At 46.0% G+C, this 22,643-nt stretch overlaps 2 protein-coding genes across 2 annotated transcripts in view; both read left to right on the top strand.

Annotated features, from left to right (window-relative positions):
- The window catches only part of LOC311136689 (ceramide glucosyltransferase-like), a 35,133-nt gene extending 32,039 nt beyond the window's left edge, over positions 1–3,094 (top strand). The window contains exons 7-9 of the mRNA XM_084170916.1: positions 188–274; positions 1,059–1,245; positions 2,159–3,094. Coding sequence (XP_084027042.1) covers positions 188–274; positions 1,059–1,245; positions 2,159–2,329 — 445 coding nt within the window. The 3' untranslated portion in view covers positions 2,330–3,094. The remainder of the gene's footprint in view (positions 1–187; positions 275–1,058; positions 1,246–2,158) is intronic.
- Positions 3,095–7,425: 4,331 nt separating this feature from the next.
- On the top strand, positions 7,426–22,414 carry LOC311135791 (uncharacterized protein; the record flags this gene model as incomplete). Its single annotated transcript, XM_084169833.1, has 4 exons — positions 7,426–7,815; positions 20,121–21,755; positions 21,840–21,900; positions 22,383–22,414. 4 exons carry the CDS (start codon positions 7,426–7,428, stop codon positions 22,412–22,414), a joined length of 2,118 nt encoding a protein of 705 aa, XP_084025959.1.
- Between the last annotated feature and the right edge of the window lie 229 nt (positions 22,415–22,643).

Below are 22,643 nucleotides of genomic sequence, written 5' to 3'. Positions count from 1 at the left end.
CGATAGTTCCTCAACCTGAAAGTAGTCTATGGGCCAGGAGGATCTGTAATATGTGGGTTGTTTTTTCTTTAAGCTGCCACTACAAAGGTCCGCTAACTTTAGCCACCGCTCGCTAACAATCAACGGGAGTGATTGAGGCTGAACTTCCCTTTTAATGTTTCCTTTGTCCCTCCTCCTTATCTTGCAGAGGATGGAAATTCTCCATGGCAACGCAGGTAGCCATGCAGAACTCCGGGTCCTATTCAATTGCTCAGTTCCAGTCCCGCATGATCAGGTAAACAAACTATCAGGGCTTAAACTTTTCACACTCACCCATTTGTTATAGAGCAGATTCCTGGAGGGTCACAGACGACACATTAAAGGTCACAGACGACACATTAAAGGTCACAGACGACACATTAAAGGTCACAGACGACACATTAAAGGTCACAGACGACACATTAAAGGTCACAGACGACACATTAAAGGTCACAGACGACACATTAAAGGTCACAGACGACACATTAAGGTCACAGTAGACACATTAAGGTCACAGACACACAACTCTCCTCTACTTTACTGCTATGTGGACAATCAAAATGGCCACCATTCACACAACTCTCCTCTACTTTACTGCTATGTGGACACTCAAAATGGCCACCATTCACACAACTCTCCAGGAATTGAGTTTGACACCATTGTCCTAGATGATTTACATGGGCCATTATTTCTAAAGGTTAATTTAGCCGTTTCAGTCTCCCGACAGTCCACCGACTAGCCTGCCACATTGGGATTCAGATTGCTTCAGATCTACCAAACCCACTCTGATCAATGTAACGAATAAAAACAGTTTGATCAAATAGATATTTCACTTGTGTAAAGTGGGATGTTAAGACATTATACTGTGTCTATAGATAGTCTAAGGAGTGTCGCAACCATAGAAACAGAATATTATTACTTCCTGCTTTACAGCTATGTGGACACTCAAAATGGCCACCATTCCACCCATTTATAACACCATTTACCTGAATGTGGGACGTCTGTTCATTCTAATTCTGTGGTCTCATCCTCCCTCTCAGGTGGGCCAAGCTTCGTATCAACATGCTCCCCGCCACCATCTGTGAGCCCATCTCTGAGTGTTTCGTAGCCAGCCTGATCATTGGCTGGGCAGCGCATCACGTGTTCCGCTGGGATATAATGGTCTTCTTCATGTGCCACTGTCTGGCCTGGTTCATCTCTGACTACATCCAGCTCCGAGGGGTCCAGGTACAGGCACGCACTCACACACTGTCTGGCTTATTGCAGACCCCTGGTGTATGTAGTCACCTTGCAATTCTGTTGCAAAACGTTTAGTCTAAACAGTTTACTCCAAACTGAAATTTGGGGGGGGGGGGGTTATTGTGTGTAGATTGATGAGGAGAAAAACAATTTAATCCATTTTAGAATAAGGCTGTAATGTAACAAAATGTGGAAAAAGTCAAGGGGTCTGAATAGTTTCCGAATGCGCTGTAGATTGATCTGCATGTCATTGTGTCAGTAAGGGGAAAACACTGCATGAAACCTTCTTTACTATTCAGTTAACACAGACACTCACTCTCCCTCACACACTCTCTCTGTCTTCCACACCCTCCCTCCCTCACACACTCTCCCTCACACACTCTCTCTGTCTTCCACACCCTCCCTCCCTCACACACTCTCTCTGTCTTCCACACCCTCCCTCACACACTCTCCCTCACACACTCTCCCTCACACTCTCTCTGTCTTCCACACCCTCCCTCCCTCACACACTCGCTCTGTCTCCCTCACTCTCATAAACACATACCCACTGTTCCCAACTTTAAAAACATTAGGCACCAAACAGAATGTAAGGAGCACCAGAAAGAGAGAGATGTTTGATGTAATTTAGTCTTCATTAGGTCTGAATGAATCCTACCATCTCATGAGTAGCAGAACCTTTTCCTTTCTTCCTGGGCCAATCAGATTTCACCTACTGTCAAGTTAGCATGTTCTCTGGTGTTAATAATATGTCTGGTGTTAATAATATGTCTGATATTTATGTCTGGGAAGTAAAACTGATAACCACTGCTTGTTACTCTGAGAGACAGAAAAGTTCAGAATAAATCAGCTAGAAGAAACAAACACAACGTGTTTTTCCCTTCTGTCCCTTCTCCCCCTACAGGGCGGTGCTCCGTCCTTCTCCAAACTGGACTACGCTGTAGCCTGGTTCATCAGAGAGTCCATGACCATCCAGATCTTCCTGTCGGCGCTGTGGGACCCCACCATCAGCTGGAGAACGGGGCGCTACAGGTTACGATGTGGAGGTACGGCCGAGGAGATCCTGGACGTATAGCTGCCTGCCTGAGTCCTATCACCTCCAGGGACCAGAGACAATAGCAGACACAGACTGATGAGCATCCCAAATGGCACCCTATTCCCTATATAGTCAACTACTTTTGACCAGGGCCCACACTTGCCCATACTTTTTGCTCTGGTTAAAGGTAGTGAACTATAGAGGGAATAGGGTACCATTTGGGATGCGACCAGAGAGAGATGGCAACATTGAGTGGATAGAAGGAAACAACCCGCTATGGGCGTGATGGATGGAAGGAAACAACCCGCTATGGGCGTGATGGATGGAAGGAAACAACCCGCTATGGGCGTGATGGATAGAAGGAAACAACCCGCTATGGGCGTGATGGATGGAAGGAAACAACCCGCTATGGGCGTGATGGATAGAAGGAAACAACCCGCTATGGGCGTGATGGATGGAAGGAAACAACCCGCTATGGGCGTGATGGATAGAAGGAAGGAAACAACCCGCTATGGGCGTGATGGATAGAAGGAAACAACCCGCTATGGGCGTGATGGATAGAAGGAAACAACCCGCTATGGGCGTGATGGATAGAAGGAAACAACCCGCTCTGGGCGTGATGGATAGAAGGAAGGAAACAACCCGCTATGGGCGTGATGGATGGAAGGAAGGAAACAACCCGCTATGGGCGTGATGGATGGAAGGAAGGAAACAACCCGCTATGGGCGTGATGGATGGAAGGAAGGAAACAACCCGCTATGGGCGTGATGGATGGAAGGAAACAACCCGCTATGGGCGTGATGGATAGAAGGAAGGAAACAACCCGCTCTGGGCGTGATGGATGGAAGGAAACAACCCGCTATGGGCGTGATGGATGGAAGGAAACAACCCGCTCTGGGCGTGATGGAAGAAAGGAAACAACCCGCTATGGGCGTGATGGATGGAAGGAAGGAAACAACCCGCTATGGGCGTGATGGATGGAAAACTTCATATGGAATTCATATTTTCTTTTTAAGATAAAGAATTGTCCAGTGTTTGATCGTTTTTTAACCAGTTTGTTGAGATATTAGATTTATTATTAGGGGGCTCGTTTTCCTCTTGACCATCCACATGGTGAGAGACGGCCTACCTCCCAAATGGCACCCTATTCCTCAATTAATAGTGTTTTAATGTGAGAACTAAAGCTCCAAACCTACGGATTCTCTTTGGTCCATTTTGGGTTTACTGGTCAGGTTTTCAAAGCGCCATGGTCTTCTGCTGTGAGATTGCTGGCTATTTTTAACAGACTGGATGCGTCGCAAATTGGCACCCTATTCCCTATATATAGTGTACTGCTTTTGACCAAAGCCCATAGGGGTGTCATTTGAGATGCAGAGGGTATTCAACTCTTTACCCTACGAGGTCCGGAGCCCGGCTGGTTTTCTGTTCTACCTGATAATGAATTGCACCCACCTGGTGTCCCAGGTCTAAATGTGGAATGTGATTGTCCAAACTGTCCATGTGTTTCAATTTTCTGCCCCCCCCCCCCCCCCCCTTTTCATTTCATTAGTGTCACATTGTGTAGTGTGGGAGGTCTCTAGGTCTGACCCAAATGGTTCCGTATCCGGCAGGTAGCTTAGTGGTTAAGAGCGTTGTGCCAGTAACCGAAAGGTCGCTGGTTCTAATCCCCGAGCCGACTAGGTGAAAAATCTGTCGATGTGCTCTTAAGCAAGGCACTTAACCCTAATTGCTCCTGTAAGTCGCTCTGGATAAGAGCGTCTGCTAAAATGACTTAAATGTAAATATCTCCCCCGTATAGAGGACTACCTTTCAGACTCTGGGGCTGGGGAGACTGATATGTTCCCATGGCAACCTTAATCTTGAAGTAGTTACAATTATTTAATTGCATGGGTAACCTCATCATATTCATTGGATTATTTTCTAATCTATTTGTATTAGATTAGTCGTTTTAAAGCACAATCACGCTATTGGAGTGATGAAACGTGTTGATGCCAAATGCTGGCAGATTGATTCTCCTACTGATCATGTTTAAAACGCTGGACTCCATGCTGACTACCAGAGAACAGTAGGTTTCAACTGTTATGGGAGATGGGTAGATACTTCCCAATCGTCACAGGACATGTTGCTTCCAACTTGTAAACTGACTTTCTCCCAAACTATACTTCTGAATTTGAACAAAGAAATTAAGGCATTAGAAATGTGAATCTCCATCTGATTCTAGTATTATAATTTCTACCAGAGCAGTTAGAAATAGAAAACCCTTATTCCCCCTCTGTCTCCCACCTCCTCTCTCCCTCTCCCACCCCCTCTCTCCCACCCCCTCTCTCCCTCTCCCACCCCCTCTCTCCCTCTCCCACCCCTCTCTCCCTCTCTCCCTCTCCCACCCCCTCTCTCCCTCTCCCACCCCCTCTCTCCCTCTCCCACCCCTCCTCCCTCTCCCACCCCTCTCTCCCTCTCCCACCCCCTCTCTCCCTCTCCCACCCCCTCTCTCCCACCCCCTCTCTCCCTCTCTCCCTCTCCCACCCCCTCTCTCCCTCTCCCACCCCCTCTCTCCCACCCCTCTCTCCCTCTCCCACCCCCTCTCTCCCTCTCCCACCCCCTCTCTCCCACCCCCTCTCTCCCTCTCCCACCCCCTCTCTCCCACCCCCTCTCTCCCTCTCTCCCTCTCCCACCCCCTCTCTCCCACCCCTCTCTCCCTCTCCCACCCCCTCTCTCCCTCTCCCACCCCCTCTCTCCCACCCCCTCTCTCCCTCTCTCCCTCTCCCACCCCCTCTCTCCCACCCCCTCTCTCCCTCTCTCCCTCTCCCACCCCCTCTCTCCCACCCCCTCTCTCCCTCTCCCACCCCCTCTCTCCATTTCCCACCCCTCTCTCCATTTCCCACCCCTCTCTCCATTTCCCACCCCCTCTCTCCATCTCCCACCCCCTCTCTCCCTCCCCCACCCCCTCTCTCCCACCCCTCTCCCTCGTCTCTCCTAGCCTGGTCCCAGATCTGTTTGGACTGTCTTGACAATGATCATAGGCTACTGGTTTCCTGCTCAGCTGAAGAGATGAAGGATAGATTGGTGATGGGGTTCTGTTTACTTCTGTCAGTCACGGTAGGAAAATGAGGAAAACTTATTTTCAAATCTGCTGTTGATGCACACAAATAAATATTGATATGGCTGATATTGGTTACGTCCCAAATGGCACCCTATTCCCTATATAGTGCACTACTTTAGACCAGAGAATGGCACCCTATTCCCTATATAGTGCACTACTTTTGACCAGAGCCTTATGGGGGCTCTGGTTGAAAGTAGTGCACTATGTAGGGAATAGGGTGCCATTTGGGATGCAGTAATAGTTTTTAGTGACAAAGAGAGGAAGCAAAAGTAACAGCAATAAATGAATACAGCTTCCTGAACGAGACTTTGCTGTATTCCACTAAAACAGGATAGATATGATAAATATACGATATCCTGTATTGAAACATTTCAGATTTGTTATCGGAAGACGAGACTGAATAAAAAAAAAAGAACATTTCACCTTTCAGAGCAATGTGGTGGTGTTAGAAACAATTACTGACTGTAATAATGCATGTAAATATAAGTAGACTATTTGCGTTAAGGTTGGCAGTTAGAGCTGATCATATACCACCGTAGATGACATAGTAGCCAGGGTTGGGTCAATTCCATTTAAATTCTAGTCAATTCAGAAAGTTAACCCAATTACAATTCCAAGTTGAGCTCATTTAAAAAGCGTTTGAATGGATTGGAATTGAGATTTCAGTGTACTTCCTGAATTGAAATGGAATTGGCCCCAACCCTGACAGTAGCACACTGTGGAGAGTCGAACTTTGATTTAGGGGGGACAGTTTTATAATCTGGCAGCCATCTTGCTGCTGCTTGGATGTGACGATCAGAGCTGTAGTCAGATTGCTGGTGTCTCCTCTTTTCAACTGTTCTCATCATAAAGCATCTTCTGTTCACCTCACTGATGGACGAGTCTCCAACGCCCTGTTTTAGACTGCTTCATGATGTACTGGATCTGTGAATGAGCGTGTGAATGATGTACTGGATCTGTGAATGAGCGTGTGAATGATGTACTGGATCTGTGAATGAGCGTGTGAATGATGTACTGGATCTGTGAATGAGCGTGTGAATGTGAGCGTGAGAGAGACTGCCTTGCCGTTCTAGAGGACCAAAAGTATCAGTGTCTCTGGCTGTGTCCAAAAATGGCACCCTATTCCCTAATATAGTGCACTATTTTTGACCAAGGGGCAGCCTATAGCGTCATGTCCAGGGGTTGTACTTCAGAAACAGGAGATGGAGTCATTCTGGCTTGGACATGGCTGCTCTGGTCAAAAGTAGTGCAATATATGTAAATATATAGGGAATATGGTTCCATTCTATCTGTAACATAAAAGGCCTCACTCAGTCTGACAGAAGAACAGGATCTACTGGGGATCCATTCTGTCTTGTCTATTTAAATTGTATAGATGCTAGATTCTTTTTAAACATGTTATGTATATTTATAACGTTGTTGTAGATACCATTACAAGCTTCTCGCTCTTCTCTCTCTCTCTCTCTGTCTGTATATTTATGAAGTTTGATTGATACCATTACAAGCACTGCTTTATGACGCCTAATTTATTTAAAGTTTGATGATGATTTAGTAGGTATTTAATCTATAAGCAGTGGGAAAACAAAGGCTGGACAAACTTCTGTTTAAAAAAAACAAAAACGATTTGTTTTGATATGATTTGTATTGTATTATGAAGCGGAATGATCACAGCTGGAAACTGTGCCATAGCAGGAGAAATTAAAGCTTTATCAAACCATACCAAGGTGTACAGTCTTCATTGAATACTAATTGTGTTAATACAAGTATTATATACATGTAACTGCCAACATAAAGGAAACACTTGAGTAAATGAGGGGTACAAAGTAATTGAAAGCAGGTGCTTCCACACAGGTGTGGTTAACTTGAGTTCTAAGCCCTATGAGCACCTCTCTAACATGGCTGGCCAGCGTGCACGCCACGTGTGGTTCTGTGTTCCGAGATTATATGAGCGCCTACAGATAACTGCCAAAATAAAGGAAACACCAACATAGTGTCTTTTAATAGGGGTTGGGCGACCGCGAGCCGCCAGTATGCCATGGCAGTTCAGCAGTCTTCGTCACTGAAGCTCCTGCAGAAACATGGCCCCAACAATCACCCACTCCCCATTGGGACAGACCTGCTCCGCAGACTGGGACAGACCTGCTCCGCAGACTGGGACAGACCTGCTCCGCAGACTGGGACAGACCTGCTCCGCAGACTGGGACAGACCTGCTCCGCAGACTGGGACAGACCTGCTCCGCAGACTGGGACAGACCTGCTCCGCAGACTGGGACAGACCTGCTCCGCAGACTGGGACAGACCTGCTCCGCAGACTGGGACAGACCTGCTCCGCAGACTGGGACAGACCTGCTCCGCAGACTGGGACAGACCTGCTCCACAGACTGGGAATGAGACATCTCATAGGAGCCAACCGTCTCTCCGTCATGTCTGACTGCGCTGTCACTTGCTACTGCTGCCAAACAAGTCATTCTGCTGCTGCTATCTGGAACACAGCCGTTCTGCTGCTGCTATCTGGAACACAGCCGTTCTGCTGCTGCTATCTGGAACACAGCCGTTCTGCTGCTGCTATCTGGAACACAGCCGTTCTGCTGCTGCTACTATCTGGAACACAGCCGTTCTGCTGCTGCTACTATCTGGAACACAGCCGTTCTGCTGCTGCTATCTGGAACACAGCCGTTCTGCTGCTGCTGCTATCTGGAACACAGCCGTTCTGCTGCTGCTATCTGGAACACAGCCGTTCTGCTGCTGCTACTATCTGGAACACAGCCGTTCTGCTGCTGCTACTATCTGGAACACAGCCGTTCTGCTGCTGCTATCTGGAACACAGCCGTTCTGCTGCTGCTATCTGGAACACAGCCGTTCTGCTGCTGCTACTATCTGGAACACAGCCGTTCTGCTGCTGCTACTATCTGGAACACAGCCGTTCTGCTGCTGCTATCTGGAACACAGCCGTTCTGTCTTGAAAAAAACAGATTGTATTTCAATGAGACTAAACCAAAAGGTTTAAAAAAAAAAAAAAAAAAAAAACGTTTCTAATGCTTGTGAAGAGTGCTCTATCTGCACACCTACTGCCACCATACCAATTAATACATGGAGAGATTACTTTACTAGTGATCTCCAGTTCACTAAGGTCCCAATTCAGACGTAGGAAATATACACCTTTCCTACGTCCTTCTCAGTAGTTGGTATTCAGACTGACCTTATGCTGGAGTGTAAGGGGCGTTGCAGGCGTGGTTCCCTTGGGCGCGCTGAATACACGTGATTTAATTAAACCGCTGAAAACCCTCCCACTTGCTCGCCAACAGATGTGTGTTTTGGATCATTGTCTTGCTGCATGACCCAGCTGCGCGGACGACATGGTTCCAGTAATGCCTGGCGAAAACCAAACTCTGCATTCCACAGTAAGAACATCATACCAAAGGTCAAGCATGGTGGTGGTGGTGGTGGTGTGATGGTTTGGGGATGCTTTGCTGCCTCAGGACCTGGACGACTTGCCTTAATAGAAGGAACCATGAATTCTGCTCTGTATCAGAGAATTCTACAGGAGAATGTCAGACCATCCGTCTGTGAGCTGAAGCTGAAGCACAGCTGGGTCATGCAGGAAGACAATGATCCAAAACACACAATCAAGTCTACATGAAAATTGCTAAAAAGCAACAAATTGGAAGTTTTGGATTGGCCTAGTCAAAGTCCAGACCTAATCCCAATTGAGATGTAGTGGCAGGACTTGAAACGAGCAGTTCATGCTTGAAAACTGACACGTCACTGAGTTAAAGCAGTTCTGCATGGAAGAGTGGGCCAAAATTCCTCCACAGCGACGTGAGAGACTGATCAACAACCACAGGAAGCATTTGGTTGGAGTCATTGCAGCTAAAGGTGGCACAACCAGTTATTGAGTGTAAGGGGGCAATTACTTTTTCACACAGGGGAATTGGGTGTTGCATAACTTTGTTTATGAAATAAATATGTAATTGTTGTGTTATTTGTTCACTTATGTTCCCTTTATCTAATATTAGGTTTTGGTATGAAGATCTGATAACATTCAGTATCACAAATATGCAAAAGTAGAGAAAATTAGAAAGGGGGCAAATACTGTCCTGTCTGTCTGTCTGTCTGTCTGTCTGTCTGTCTGTCTATCAATATATCTATCAATATATCTATGAATATGTCTGTCTGTCTGTCAATATATCTGTCTGTCTGTCTGTCTATCAATATATCTATCAATATATCTATCAATATGTCTGTCTGTCTGTCAATATATCTGTCCGTCCGTCCGTCTGTCCGATCTATCCCAGATAGAGAAGCCCATACAGCATGTTACTATAAGGACTAGATGAGTTTGGAGTTTGACCTTTGACCTTTGACCTCGCTACAGGGCCTGTCTGTCCGTCCGTCCGTCCTGTGGTGTGTGATGTCAGGGGTCATTGGTTGTGTTGACCTATAACCTATGCACCCCTTAGGCATGCTCAGTGGAATGACTTTTAGTCCAGTACTTGGTTTAATCTTCTAGGACTGAGAAATGGTCCGTCAGAGTAAAAGGGTTTAAGTCAAGTCAAGTTATGGGTTGTTGCCTTTAGAGGGAGACGTTAGAGGAAGAAAACAGCGAGGCAGGTGGAGCTTTGGAGTGGCGGGCAACGTGATTGGGTAAAAGGACAGTCAGTCACACTGCAGTTGTTGAGAGACGTTAGACAGGAAAGGAAGGACGAAGGAACACTGAGGGAGAATCTCAATTGCTTTTCCTTGACTCCTCGCGTCCTCTCTCCACGCCTTCTCAAAACCCATTAGATGAGGTCAGAGGTCCCTCCCCGTTGACCTTCTCATCCAATGGGTTTTGAGAATGAAGCGAGGAGAGAGGACGCGCGGAGTCAAGAAAATGCTATTGAGATTCTTCCGGAGACTGGTTTGATTGACAACGTGTGAGGAAGGAGCCCGAAAGCAAGAAGACAAGAAGACAAGAGGACTGAGGAAAGTACAGAGGTCATGACATTTATTCAAGGCATGCTACAATTAAAGTTGCTTTAGGAAAAAATTAAGAAGAGATTCTGGTGTAATAATAATGAGAATCATGATAATAATAACTAGAATAATCATAGTAATCAATCGAAAACATGAAAAAAAAAATGTTTCTATATCAAATACAGAAACTCCACTCAACCATGCACCACAAAATTAGAAAATATGTTTCTTTAATAGTTTAATCTTCTATTTGCATTTTAATTACATCAACTACTAAGGACACCTGTTGTTTCACTCCCCACTACATCACACACACTGCTTTACAAATCAAACCTGGTATGATATCAAAATACACAAGACAAGTTGTTTTTTTTCATGTTGTGTTCATCATCTTTAAATATATATATTTTTTAAACAGGTCCAAGGCAGCCATTGTTTTTATCTCAGTATCAAATCATTTCTGGGTAACAATTAAGGACCTAACCGTGATTCAAATGATCAAAAAGAAACAAAAATAGCTTCTTGGCAAAGAGCAATTTCTCAAGCAAGAATTTTGCTAGGACTGTCTGGGAGTGGTCTGAGTGGGGGAGGGGAAAACAGAAAATTAGCTGTTATTGGCAGAGAGGTTTGGAACTCTTTCTTATTGGTCTATGAACTAATTTACCACCTGGTGATGTCAGCAGGCAGGCCAAAACTCCATCCCACCAAAACAGGCTGGAATTTCAGGAGGTCTTTTCAAACAGCTCTTACACTAAAAGGACATTATCATCATTTTCACAATTTCACAGTATTATTCCAACCTCATAAATGTGGAAATACATAGAAAACACATGAAAATCACATTTTTGACTGCACTGGGCCTTTAATGTCTCTCGTTGTTGTTGTTTGTAGCTTTCTTGTTCCCATGAACCTTTTTGGCCAGGTTTGAAAAGGGAACATGTTCGATTACAGACGTCCTCGTTGTTTATTTTGGTAGTGAAACGTTGAATATTAGCTATAAATAAGGTACATTATCAAGACGTGCCTTTGATGACACAAGAAAAACAAATTAAATCAGATCAGATGAGACACTTCCCGCACCCCAAATGACACCCTATCCTCTTTATGGTGCACTACTTTTGATCAGGGCCCATATGGCTCGGGTCAGAAAGTAGTGCACTATGTAGGGAATAGGGTGCTGTTTGGGACTCGGTCCTCTGACTGATCTCTGTGTAACTACATGCCTCTTTAAAACTCTTAACGGAACTGGAATTCTATTTAACTTCTCCAATCACTGTCTACCAATGTAATTCAGCAATAATAAGGAAAAGTCACTATTAAAGCAACACTATTGTAGCAAACTCGCGGGGTAGCCCCGGCCAGGAATCAAAACCCTGGTCCAGCGAAGGTCGCTACAACTATTGATCATGACTTGATGTTCTAATAAGAGGATTCAGTTCCTTTGGTTTCAGTTCGTGTTGTCTTCTTGTACAACTCAAAAGTAAAGCTAAAGGTACATTTGGTTGTTGTTGTTTTTTGCGTTTTATTATGTGGGTCTGTGGGAATCATTGAGCTAGCTTGGTATCCAACCTGATTTTCATTAGTTTCATTACATTTCACTGTTTCAGTCTGGGTTAACCAGGCTAGGAATGGCCTCCCTTAATATGGAGATAGATTCCTGTCAAAATGTTGTAAATGATATTTTGACTGAAATGTACATCCATACTTTTACCCATGTTTTGAGAGAGCCAATGACCTCGTCTTCAGCAATGATGGTCTATAATTTAAACAATAGTGATGGAGGGAACAAGGTGAGGATCAATGAAAGGCACATCAACTTTGGTCCTCTTTGTTTCTGTTGTTTGTGACTCTTCAGTATAAAAACGTTTGAAAATGTAAATTAAAAACAAAAGTCTGTCATCATGACTGAACTATGCTGCCTGAGTTAAGGCATGACTTGGGTCTACGTCCCAAATGGCACCCTATTCCCTATTTAGCACACTACTTTTGACAAGGGCCCATAGGGGTTCTGGTCAAAAGTAGTGCACTATTTAGGGAATAGGGTGCCATTTGGGACGTAGACTTGGAACAATTCAGTGGAGAAAGAGAGAGAACAGAGCTCAACACTGTAAATATCTGACGGTTAGAGACCTAGAACACTTGGACATATCCAGAATGATCAGCGTTCATGATGATACAGATGATTTTACAGTCAGCCCCGGCTTCTTTCCTGTTCCGAAATGACAAGGGTTTTAAAACAACGTAGCTTTTAGACGGAGAGAATCGATCCCCAAAAGGAGGAGGAGGAGGATGAAGATCATTGACCAAGGCTGCTCAGAGGGAGACTAGCTCTGGTCCAGGGCGTTACATGCAGCTCAGCGGGAGACTAGCTCTGGTCCAGGGCGTTACATGCAGCGCAACATCAATAACCAGGATGACGGTTTATATGAGGTTCACGGTCTGAACCAGCCCTCAGACACTACATCCCAGTCTGTGTCCCAAATTGTTCCCTATTCCCTATACAGTGAGCTACTTTTGATGCAACCAAAAACTTCGGGTCGAGGTCAGTGCCAGGGGGGACTCCTGTGGCTCCGTAAAAAAAGTAGCGCACTATTTAGGGAATAGGGTGCTATTTCAGACACACATTCTCAGGGCTTTCTGCAGACTCAAACACCTGTTGTTGTGAAAAGCAGAGTGACAGACAACCAGTTCACCTTTCAAAGAGAGAAAAAAAATACACAGACATTTAAATATCACTACAGATCAAAAACCAGGCAACCAAAATACACTAAAATGAATAATATGAGAAACAAGTAAAATAAGATTACAACTTTAAAAACACACAGATGGGAGGTTCTCTTACAGCTTCACTCAAAAACAGCAAAATGGAGGAAAACCAGAAATGACCTGAGTGGGAGTTGTGGGCCTCAACATCAAAGGAATAACATATATACACATGGTTACTTTATAAATGTCATCCGTTAAAGTTACTAGTTACCTGTCCAAAATTGTAATCAGTAATGTAACTTTTGGATTACCCAAACTCAGTACGTAATCTGATTACTTTCAGTTACTTTTAGATTACTTTCAGTTACTTTTTGGATTACTTTCCCCTTAAGAGGCGTTAGAAGAAGACAAAAATTATCCATCAAAACACATTTGGTGTGTCATCATAGTGGTCTCTGATTGGTGGTCATCATTTGGTGCGTCATCATAATGGTCTCTGATTGGTGGACATCATTTGGTGTGTCATCATAGTGGTCTCTGACTTGTGGTCAGACTCGCGTAGGTGGAACCAACAAACTTTAAACTTGCCTTTTTTTCAATGCTGAATTGAATGTCATTGAGAAAACAGAAAGGTGTCATAATCAATATTCCCTCTAAGCTGTCCGCTGGCACGCAGAGGCGGACCCTCAGTCTTCTGCCCTCTCCCTCCGCTGAGACTGACCATCAGATGGAGGCACCATCAGCCCAGTTAAATAAATAAAAAATGCAAAATGATTTAAATGTATGCTCACTCCAGCTGTGCCTCACAAGTAATACAACAACAGATCTATTACCGGTGTGATCATATAGCCTCAAATGTTTTCATATAATATTGTTTTAAATGTCCCGAACAACAATGCATTGGCAGGGCAATTCAAGCAAAGCCAATATGCGGTGATAATGTATTGGACCTATAGCCTACTACACAAACCTCATTACTACATAACTGTTTTTCATTGGTTAATGTTGCACATGCTTACGTTTTTTAAGTCATGTTAAAAAATCTGAGTGGTAGATCTCCGCTTGCATTTTGACTCAAAGTGATCTGGACTCAGGAAAGGTTGGTGACCACTGTTCTAGAGTTTTCCCTGTTAACACTACCAACGCTTCCCTTTACTGTGGTAATTGTGATCGAATAAACGTGATATTAGCAACTTTCAATTAAACATACCGAAACAAAACAAACTATGCAAGAGATTTTGTCTTTGTCTTTTTGGCAGAACGCTTCGGAGTAGGATTCTATTGCATTGACAGGCACGACTCAGCCCGTCCTCGACACAGACTGGTGCGGCATAACCAATCAGAGCTGCAGTAGGCCTATACGCAAATTGACCATTGCCATAAATGGACCTGTGCCATTTACTTTGAACTGGACCGTGTTTACAGCGTGAGCGGTCGTGAGTAGATGCACTTGTTTTGAGATCAAAGTGAGACCTGCATGTAGCCACGTGTGCACATTTTGTTCATATTCTTTGCTAGTTAGTGAGTTATTATCCCAGTTATAGATCATTTGTGCATTTCCTTTGCTAGTTAGTGAGTTATTATCCCAGTTATAGATCATTTGTTCATATCCTTTGCTAGTTAGTGAGTTATTATCCCAGTTATAGATCATTTGTTCATATTCTTTGCTAGTTAGTGAGTTATTATCCCAGTTATAGATCATGTGTTCATATCCTTTGCTAGTTAGTGAGTTATTATCCCAGTTATAGATCATCTGTAGTCAGCAATGGGGGAGTGATTGCTTCCTACAAGAGCACAAACGTATACATTTCTAGACATCTCTGAAAAGCGAGTCAGGAAAATAGCTTTTTTTTGTCTTAAAGGGGCAGTGTTGTATTTTGAGACAGGCTGGAATAAGCCAAGTAGCCAATAGGCTACTCTATAGTAATGGTATGGGAATTATAATGCATTTTATTTTGTAAAGTGGTTTCTTGCATCAAACAACACAACAACATTTTCAGTCACCTCCTTGTCTGAAGGACAAGTGGATAAACAGGTTAATGTCAAGCCCTGCATGTTTTTTTTTCTTCAAAAGTCTCATGGAATGTAGGCCGACATTAAACACCACACATTGGCTGCTGCTGTAGGCTGAATGATAGAACAGATATTTCCATGTTAAAATGTTATGGGATGCGTTTTCTCCATTGTTTTTGATGGTAGGCCACTCTGGTAGGCCTACATTATGATCAAATAGCCACAGTAGCCAACTGGGCCACTGTTAAAACTGTAACTTAAAGCGGGTTCAGCCTCAGCGTTCACAGGAAACGCGTGGAATTTGCACTGGATTTTCACAACGTTCAAGTTTGCGCTCAGCAGACGTGAAATTTGCTCAGTGCCTAATTATTTTGGGGGAAACATTGGTCATAATGTATTTGTTTTCGCAAACTTCCTTTCTGAATGTAAAAGTAATCCAATAAGTAATCCTCTGTAATCAAAAATATATATATAATGAAATCAGATGACATGTAATCAGTTACTCTCCCAACCCTGTATACCTAGGTAACGTTCGTATCCCATAGAATAACGTACACCTATCTATCCAGGTGGATTTTAGCAGCACATAAAATTGACAGCTACCCAGTCAAAAGTAGTGCACTATATAGGAAACAGGGTACCATTTGGGACACAACAATCATTCAGAGTCAATGAGTGAAACACTACTTGTCCCTCATTTTGCATCATCAGCACACTACAAACATAATGTTTGACTTTTACTGTAGAAACATGTTTTGACTTTTACTGTAGAAACACGTTTGACTTTTACTGTAGAAACACGTTTGACTTTTACTGTAGAAACACGTTTGACTTTCACTGTAGAAACACGTTTGACACAAGTCTTCAAACTTTTCATTCTTCTTCATCCTTCTGAGGAATGTCTTAAAATGATGTGTGTTTGTGTGATGGAATTTGACACACACACACACACACACACACACACACACACAAACACACACACCTACAGGGATAGAGAGGCCCACAGTCCACACTGTGTTATTTCAGTTTCCTGTTCATTTCTCTAAGTGCACTCAAAGCACAAAACATTAACTTCCATGTCAAAAGACCATCTAATACAGTCAACCCCCACATAAAGAAACACATCTACATTTCTCTACATAAAAAAGTGAATTAAAACAACCCTCTCACCAATCCCAGGTAGTACATAAGATGTTGTCTGCGTCTTAAATTGCACCCTATTCTCTAATAGTGCACTACTGTAAAGTAGTAGGGGATAGGGTGCACTATATAGGGGATAGGGTGCACTATATAGGGGATAGGGTGCACTATATAGGGGATAGGGTGCACTATATAGGGGATAGGGTGCACTATATAGGGGATAGGGTGCACTATATAGGGGATAGGGTGCACCATATAGGGGATAGGGTGCACTATATAGGGGATAGGGTGCACTATATAGGAGATAGGGTACACTATATAGGAGATAGGGTGCACTATATAGGGGATAGGGTGCACTATATAGGGGATAGGGTGCACTATATAGGGGATAGGGTGCACTATATAGGGGATATGGTGCACTATATAGGGGATAGGGTGCACCATATAGGGGATAGGGTGCACTATATAGGGGATAGGGTGCACTATATAGGGGATAGGGTGCACTATATAGGGGATAGGGTGCACTATATAGGGGATAGGGTGCACTATATAGGGGATAGGGTGCACCATATAGGGGATAGGGTGCACTATATAGGGGATAGGGTGCCATTTCAGACACAGAACTGTCTAAAACCTTTATGAACACATTAGATTATAAGGCACGTAATAAGAACTGAAGTGAATACACAGTAAATATGATTTTGAGTTATTTCATGATTTCTTGTATGATTATAGTGGTACAGAAACCCAGTGAGGTTTCAGATTGGTTTTCTCTTCCATAGAAAATAACAAATTACCAAAAATAAGTCATGTTTTTCTTCTTCCAAAAAGCCAATCCTTTAAGATTATAGACCTGAATAGTTTTGCTTTCTGTTAAGACCGTAAACTTCAAAACCTATATATATATATATATATATATATTTATTTTTTTGGAAGGGTTTGCAGTTGTTTTGCTTAAGGTACAGTAAATGTTAAGTAACACCATCTCTTGCCTTGCGTTGCGTTGCAAAAATCTAAAACTAAATCATGTTTCTTTTTTTTTTTCTTTTCCCCTGGCGATTACGAGACATAACCTCAGCTGAGGTTGGATGACACAGACACAGTGCTAATAATTACCCATAATGCTACTCAGGGGGTCACATGACCCTCCTTGGAATGTTAAGGCTACATCACAGCAGCACCAGACAGACAGACAGACAGACAGACAGCACCTCGCCTGGACCTGAAATCCATAGAACCCATAGAATTAGAAGGAATTGATTATATTTCTCATTCTAGTTCTATGAAAGAATCCACACTGGGTCCTTGTCCTGGTCTCTGAGGAAACAGCACTTCCACTGAAGCACAACTCAGTGTCATCTCATGCCAGGTGTACATCACATATCGCTTTACACACAATTATATTATCTCTCTTTTTTGGTTTGATCCCAGATGGATGCATGGCTGATCTAAAGAGAGTGGAGCCATTTAACTCTGCGAACTGTGAGGAGAGGACAGGAGGAGAGGACAGGAGGACAGGAGGATAGAGGACAGGAGGATAGGACAGGAGGAGAGGGTACAGGAGGAGAGGACAGGAGGAGAGGGTACAGAAGGAGAGGACAGGAGGACAGGAGGATGGAGGACAGGAGGATAGGACAGGTGGATATGACAGGCGGAGAGGACAGGAGGATAGGAAAGGAGGAGAGGACAGGAGGAGAGGACAGGAGGCAAGGACAGGAGGAGAGGACAGGAGGAGAGGACAGGAGGCGAGGACAGGAGGAGAGGGTACAGGAGGAGAGGACAGGAGGAGAGGACAGGAGGAGAGGACACAGGAGGAGAGGACAGGAGGAGAGGACAGGAGGCGAGGACACAGGAGGAGAGGACAGGAGGAGAGGACAGGAGGAGAGGGTACAGGAGGAGAGGACAGGAGGAGAGGACAGGAGGAGAGGGTACAGGAGGAGAGGACAGGAGGAGAGGACAGGAGGAGACGACAGGAGGACAGGACAGGACAGGAGGAGAGGAGGAGAGGACAGGAGGAGAGGACAGGAGGCGAGGACAGGAGGAGAGGACAGGAGGAGAGGACAGGAGGCGAGGACAGGAGGAGAGGAGGAGAGGACAGGAGGAGAGGACAGGAGGAGAGGACAGGAGGCGAGGACAGGAGGAGAGGAGGAGAGGACAGGAGGAGAGGACAGGAGGAGAGGACAGGAGGAGAGGACAAGGCATAGGAACAGTATCAGGGACAGGGCAGAGGGACAGAGGACAGAGCAGAGTGACAGAGCAGAGTGACAGAGCAGAGGGACAGAGGACAGAGCAGAGTGACAGAGCAGAGTGACAGAGCAGAGTGACAGAGCAGAGTGACAGAGCAGAGTGACAGAGCAGAGTGACAGAGAAGAGTGACAGAGCAGAGTGACAGAGCAGAGTGACAGAGCAGAGTGACAGAGCAGAGTGAGCTAGCCCTGAAGGGTCAGGAGGACACCAAAACTAAGTTTTGAATTGAGTTAAAGAGGTCAGATCAGGGTCAAAGGTCAGATCAGGGCTAACAAGCAGATCCACTGTTATTCTCATTATCCACAGACCATCAGACCATCGTTACAGGAGCCAGGCAGACAGACCATCGTTACAGGAGCCAGACAGACAGTCCATCGTTACAGGAGCCAGGCAGACAGTCCATCGTTACAGGAGCCAGACAACCAGACAGACCATCGTTACAGGAGCCAGACAACCAGACAGACCATCATTACAGGAGACAGGCAGACAGACCATCGTTACAGGAGCCAGACAACCAGACAGACCATCGTTACAGGAGCCAGACAGACCATCGTTACAGGAGCCAGGCAGACCATCGTTACAGGAGCCAGACAACCAGACAGACCATCGTTACAGGAGCCAGACAGACAGACCATCGTTACAGGAGACAGGCAGACAGACCATTGTTACAGGAGCCAGACAACCAGACAGACCATCGTTACAGGAGCCAGACAGACAGTCCATCGTTACAGGAGCCAGACAGACAGACCATCGTTACAGGAGCCAGACAACCAGACAGACCATCGTTACAGGAGCCAGACAGACAGACCATCGTTACAGGAGCCAGACAGACAGACCATCGTTACAGGAGCCAGACAACCAGACAGACCATCGTTACAGGAGCCAGCCAGACAGACCATCGTTACAGGAGCCAGCCAGACAGACCATCGTTACAGGAGCCAGCCAGACAGACCATCGTTACAGGAGCCAGACAGACAGACCATCGTTACAGGAGCCAGACAACCAGACCATCGTTACAGGAGCCAGACAACCAGACCATCGTTACAGGAGCCAGACAGACAGACCATCATTACAGGAGCCAGACAGACAGACCATCATTACAGGAGCCAGACAACCAGACCATCGTTACAGGAGCCAGACAGACAGACAGACCATCGTTACAGGAGCCAGACAACCAGACAGACCATCGTTACAGGAGCCAGACAGACAGACCATCGTTACAGGAGCCAGACAGACAGACCATCGTTACAGGAGCCAGCCAGACAGACCATCGTTACAGGAGCCAGCCAGACAGACCATCGTTACAGGAGCCAGACAGACAGACCATCGTTACAGGAGACAGGCAGACAGACCATCGTTACAGGAGCCAGACAGACAGACCATCGTTACAGGAGCCAGACAGACAGACCATCGTTACAGGAGCCAGACAGACAGACAGTGCGTAGTGCATAGGGTGCCATTTGGGATGCACACAGTATTCCCATTCATATGTCCACCACTCTCAGCAGAGAGGCTTTCCTCCAGCAGAGCTGTGCAGTCTGGTGTGGTCCAGGTAGCCTGGTTCAGCCTGATCTGGCCTGGTCCGGGTCCAACAGAGCCCAGACATAGTGCACTACTTTAGACCGGAACCCTGGTCAAAAGTAGTGCACTAAGTAGTGCACTAAATAGGGAATAGGGTGTTATTTGGGACACACATCACAGCTACAGGTGGATAGACCCCAGCTACAGGTGGATAGACCTCAGCTACAGGTGGATAGACCCCAGCTACAGGTGGATAGACCTCAGCTACAGGTGGATAGACCTCAGCTACAGGTGGATAGACCTCAGCTACAGGTGGATAGACCTCAGCTACAGGTGGATAGACCCCAGCTACAGGTGGATAGACCTCAGCTACAGGTGGATAGACCTCAGCTACAGGTGGATAGACCCCAGCTACAGGTGGATAGACCTCAGCTACAGGTGGATAGACCCCAGCTACAGGTGGATAGACCCCAGCTACAGGTGGATAGACCCCAGCTACAGGTGGATAGACCCCAGCTACAGGTGGATAGACCTCAGCTACAGGTGGATAGACCTCAGCTACAGGTGGATAGACCCCAGCTACAGGTGGATAGACCCCAGCTACAGGTGGATAGACCCCAGCTACAGGTGGATAGACCCCAGCTACAGGTGGATAGACCCCAGCTACAGGTGGATAGACCCCAGCTACAGGTGGATAGACCTCAGCTACAGGTGGATAGACCTCAGCTACAGGTGGATAGACCTCAGCTACAGGTGGATAGACCTCAGCTACAGGTGGATAGACCTCAGCTACAGGTGGATAGACCTCAGCTACAGGTGGATAGACCCCAGCTACAGGTGGATAGACCTCAGCTACAGGTGGATAGACCTCAGCTACAGGTGGATAGACCCCAGCTACAGGTGGATAGACCCCAGCTACAGGTGGATAGACCCCAGCTACAGGTGGATAGACCCCAGCTACAGGTGGATAGACCCCAGCTACAGGTGGATAGACCCCAGCTACAGGTGGATAGACCTCAGCTACAGGTGGATAGACCTCAGCTACAGGTGGATAGACCTCAGCTACAGGTGGATAGACCTCAGCTACAGGTGGATAGACCTCAGCTACAGGTGGATAGACCTCAGCTACAGGTGGATAGACCTCAGCTACAGGTGGATAGACCTCAGCTACAGGTGGATAGACCTCAGCTACAGGTGGATAGACCTCAGCTACAGGTGGATAGACCCCAGCTACAGGTGGATAGACCTCAGCTACAGGTGGATAGACCTCAGCTACAGGTGGATAGACCCCAGCTACAGGTGGATAGACCCCAGCTACAGGTGGATAGACCCCAGCTACAGGTGGATAGACCCCAGCTACAGGTGGATAGACCCCAGCTACAGGTGGATAGACCCCAGCTACAGGTGGATAGACCTCAGCTACAGGTGGATAGACCTCAGCTACAGGTGGATAGACCTCAGCTACAGGTGGATAGACCTCAGCTACAGGTGGATAGACCTCAGCTACAGGTGGATAGACCTCAGCTACAGGTGGATAGACCCCAGCTACAGGTGGATAGACCCCAGCTACAGGTGGATAGACCTCAGCTACAGGTGGATAGACCTCAGCTACAGGTGGATAGACCTCAGCTACAGGTGGATAGACCCCAGCTACAGGTGGATAGACCCCAGCTACAGGTGGATAGACCCCAGCTACAGGTGGATAGACCCCAGCTACAGGTGGATAGACCCCAGCTACAGGTGGATAGACCTCAGCTACAGGTGGATAGACCTCAGCTACAGGTGGATAGACCCCAGCTACAGGTGGATAGACCTCAGCTACAGGTGGATAGACCTCAGCTACAGGTGGATAGACCTCAGCTACAGGTGGATAGACCTCAGCTACAGGGCCAAATAAAAGCACCATCACTTTGCCCATTATCCTCAGGTTATTACTGTATTCTACTCTACTCTACTGTAGTCTACTGTACTCCACTGTAGTCTACTGTACTTCCTGGTCTGGTCCGGTCCAAGGACTCTGCACAGTAAACAGAGAAATGAAGGTACTAAAAGATTGCCCATTTTGCTTTGAACGGTTTTCTTTCTCTTTACATTTCAATGGAAACCACTGATACCCTGTAAAACAAAAAACAGGTGTGTAGTTGTCATGGTGATCTGAGTGGTGCGGTGGTCATGTTTAGCTGAGAATGCTCTGAGTGTTGCACCGTGATGATGTCACACCATGATGTCACAGAGGAGGGGGCCTGATCATTGGTCCCCCTCGCTCAACGTTCCAATGCTACTTAAAATGGAGGCAGATCATTGGTCAGGAGGATGGTTGCTACCAGGCACCCAGCTTCATCAGCCAACCGTCCTTCCCCCGTGTCCGTGATGATACCTGTTAATGGAACCATGTCTCGGACTCCTCAGGTGAATCATCTGTTAATAAGTCATCCCACTGAAGAGAAGCGAGTCTACCGGTACATGACGTCAACAGAACACCACCACATAACGTTGGTTACGGAGGAGAGGCTTCAGTTGTAACAACGCAATATAGCTAGAAGGGTCTCACAGGGTGGGTGGGTGGCTGGGTGGTGACAGGGTGGGTGGGTGGTGACAGGGTGGGTGGGTGGTGACAGGGTGGCTGGGTGGTGACAGGGTGGGTGGGTGGTGACAGGGTGGGTGGGTGGT

The sequence above is a fragment of the Coregonus lavaretus genome (assembly GCF_964263955.1).
Source record: "Coregonus lavaretus genome assembly, chromosome: 10".
NCBI lineage: Eukaryota > Metazoa > Chordata > Actinopteri > Salmoniformes > Salmonidae > Coregonus > Coregonus lavaretus.
This window is presented reverse-complemented; position numbering and strand designations above follow the sequence as displayed.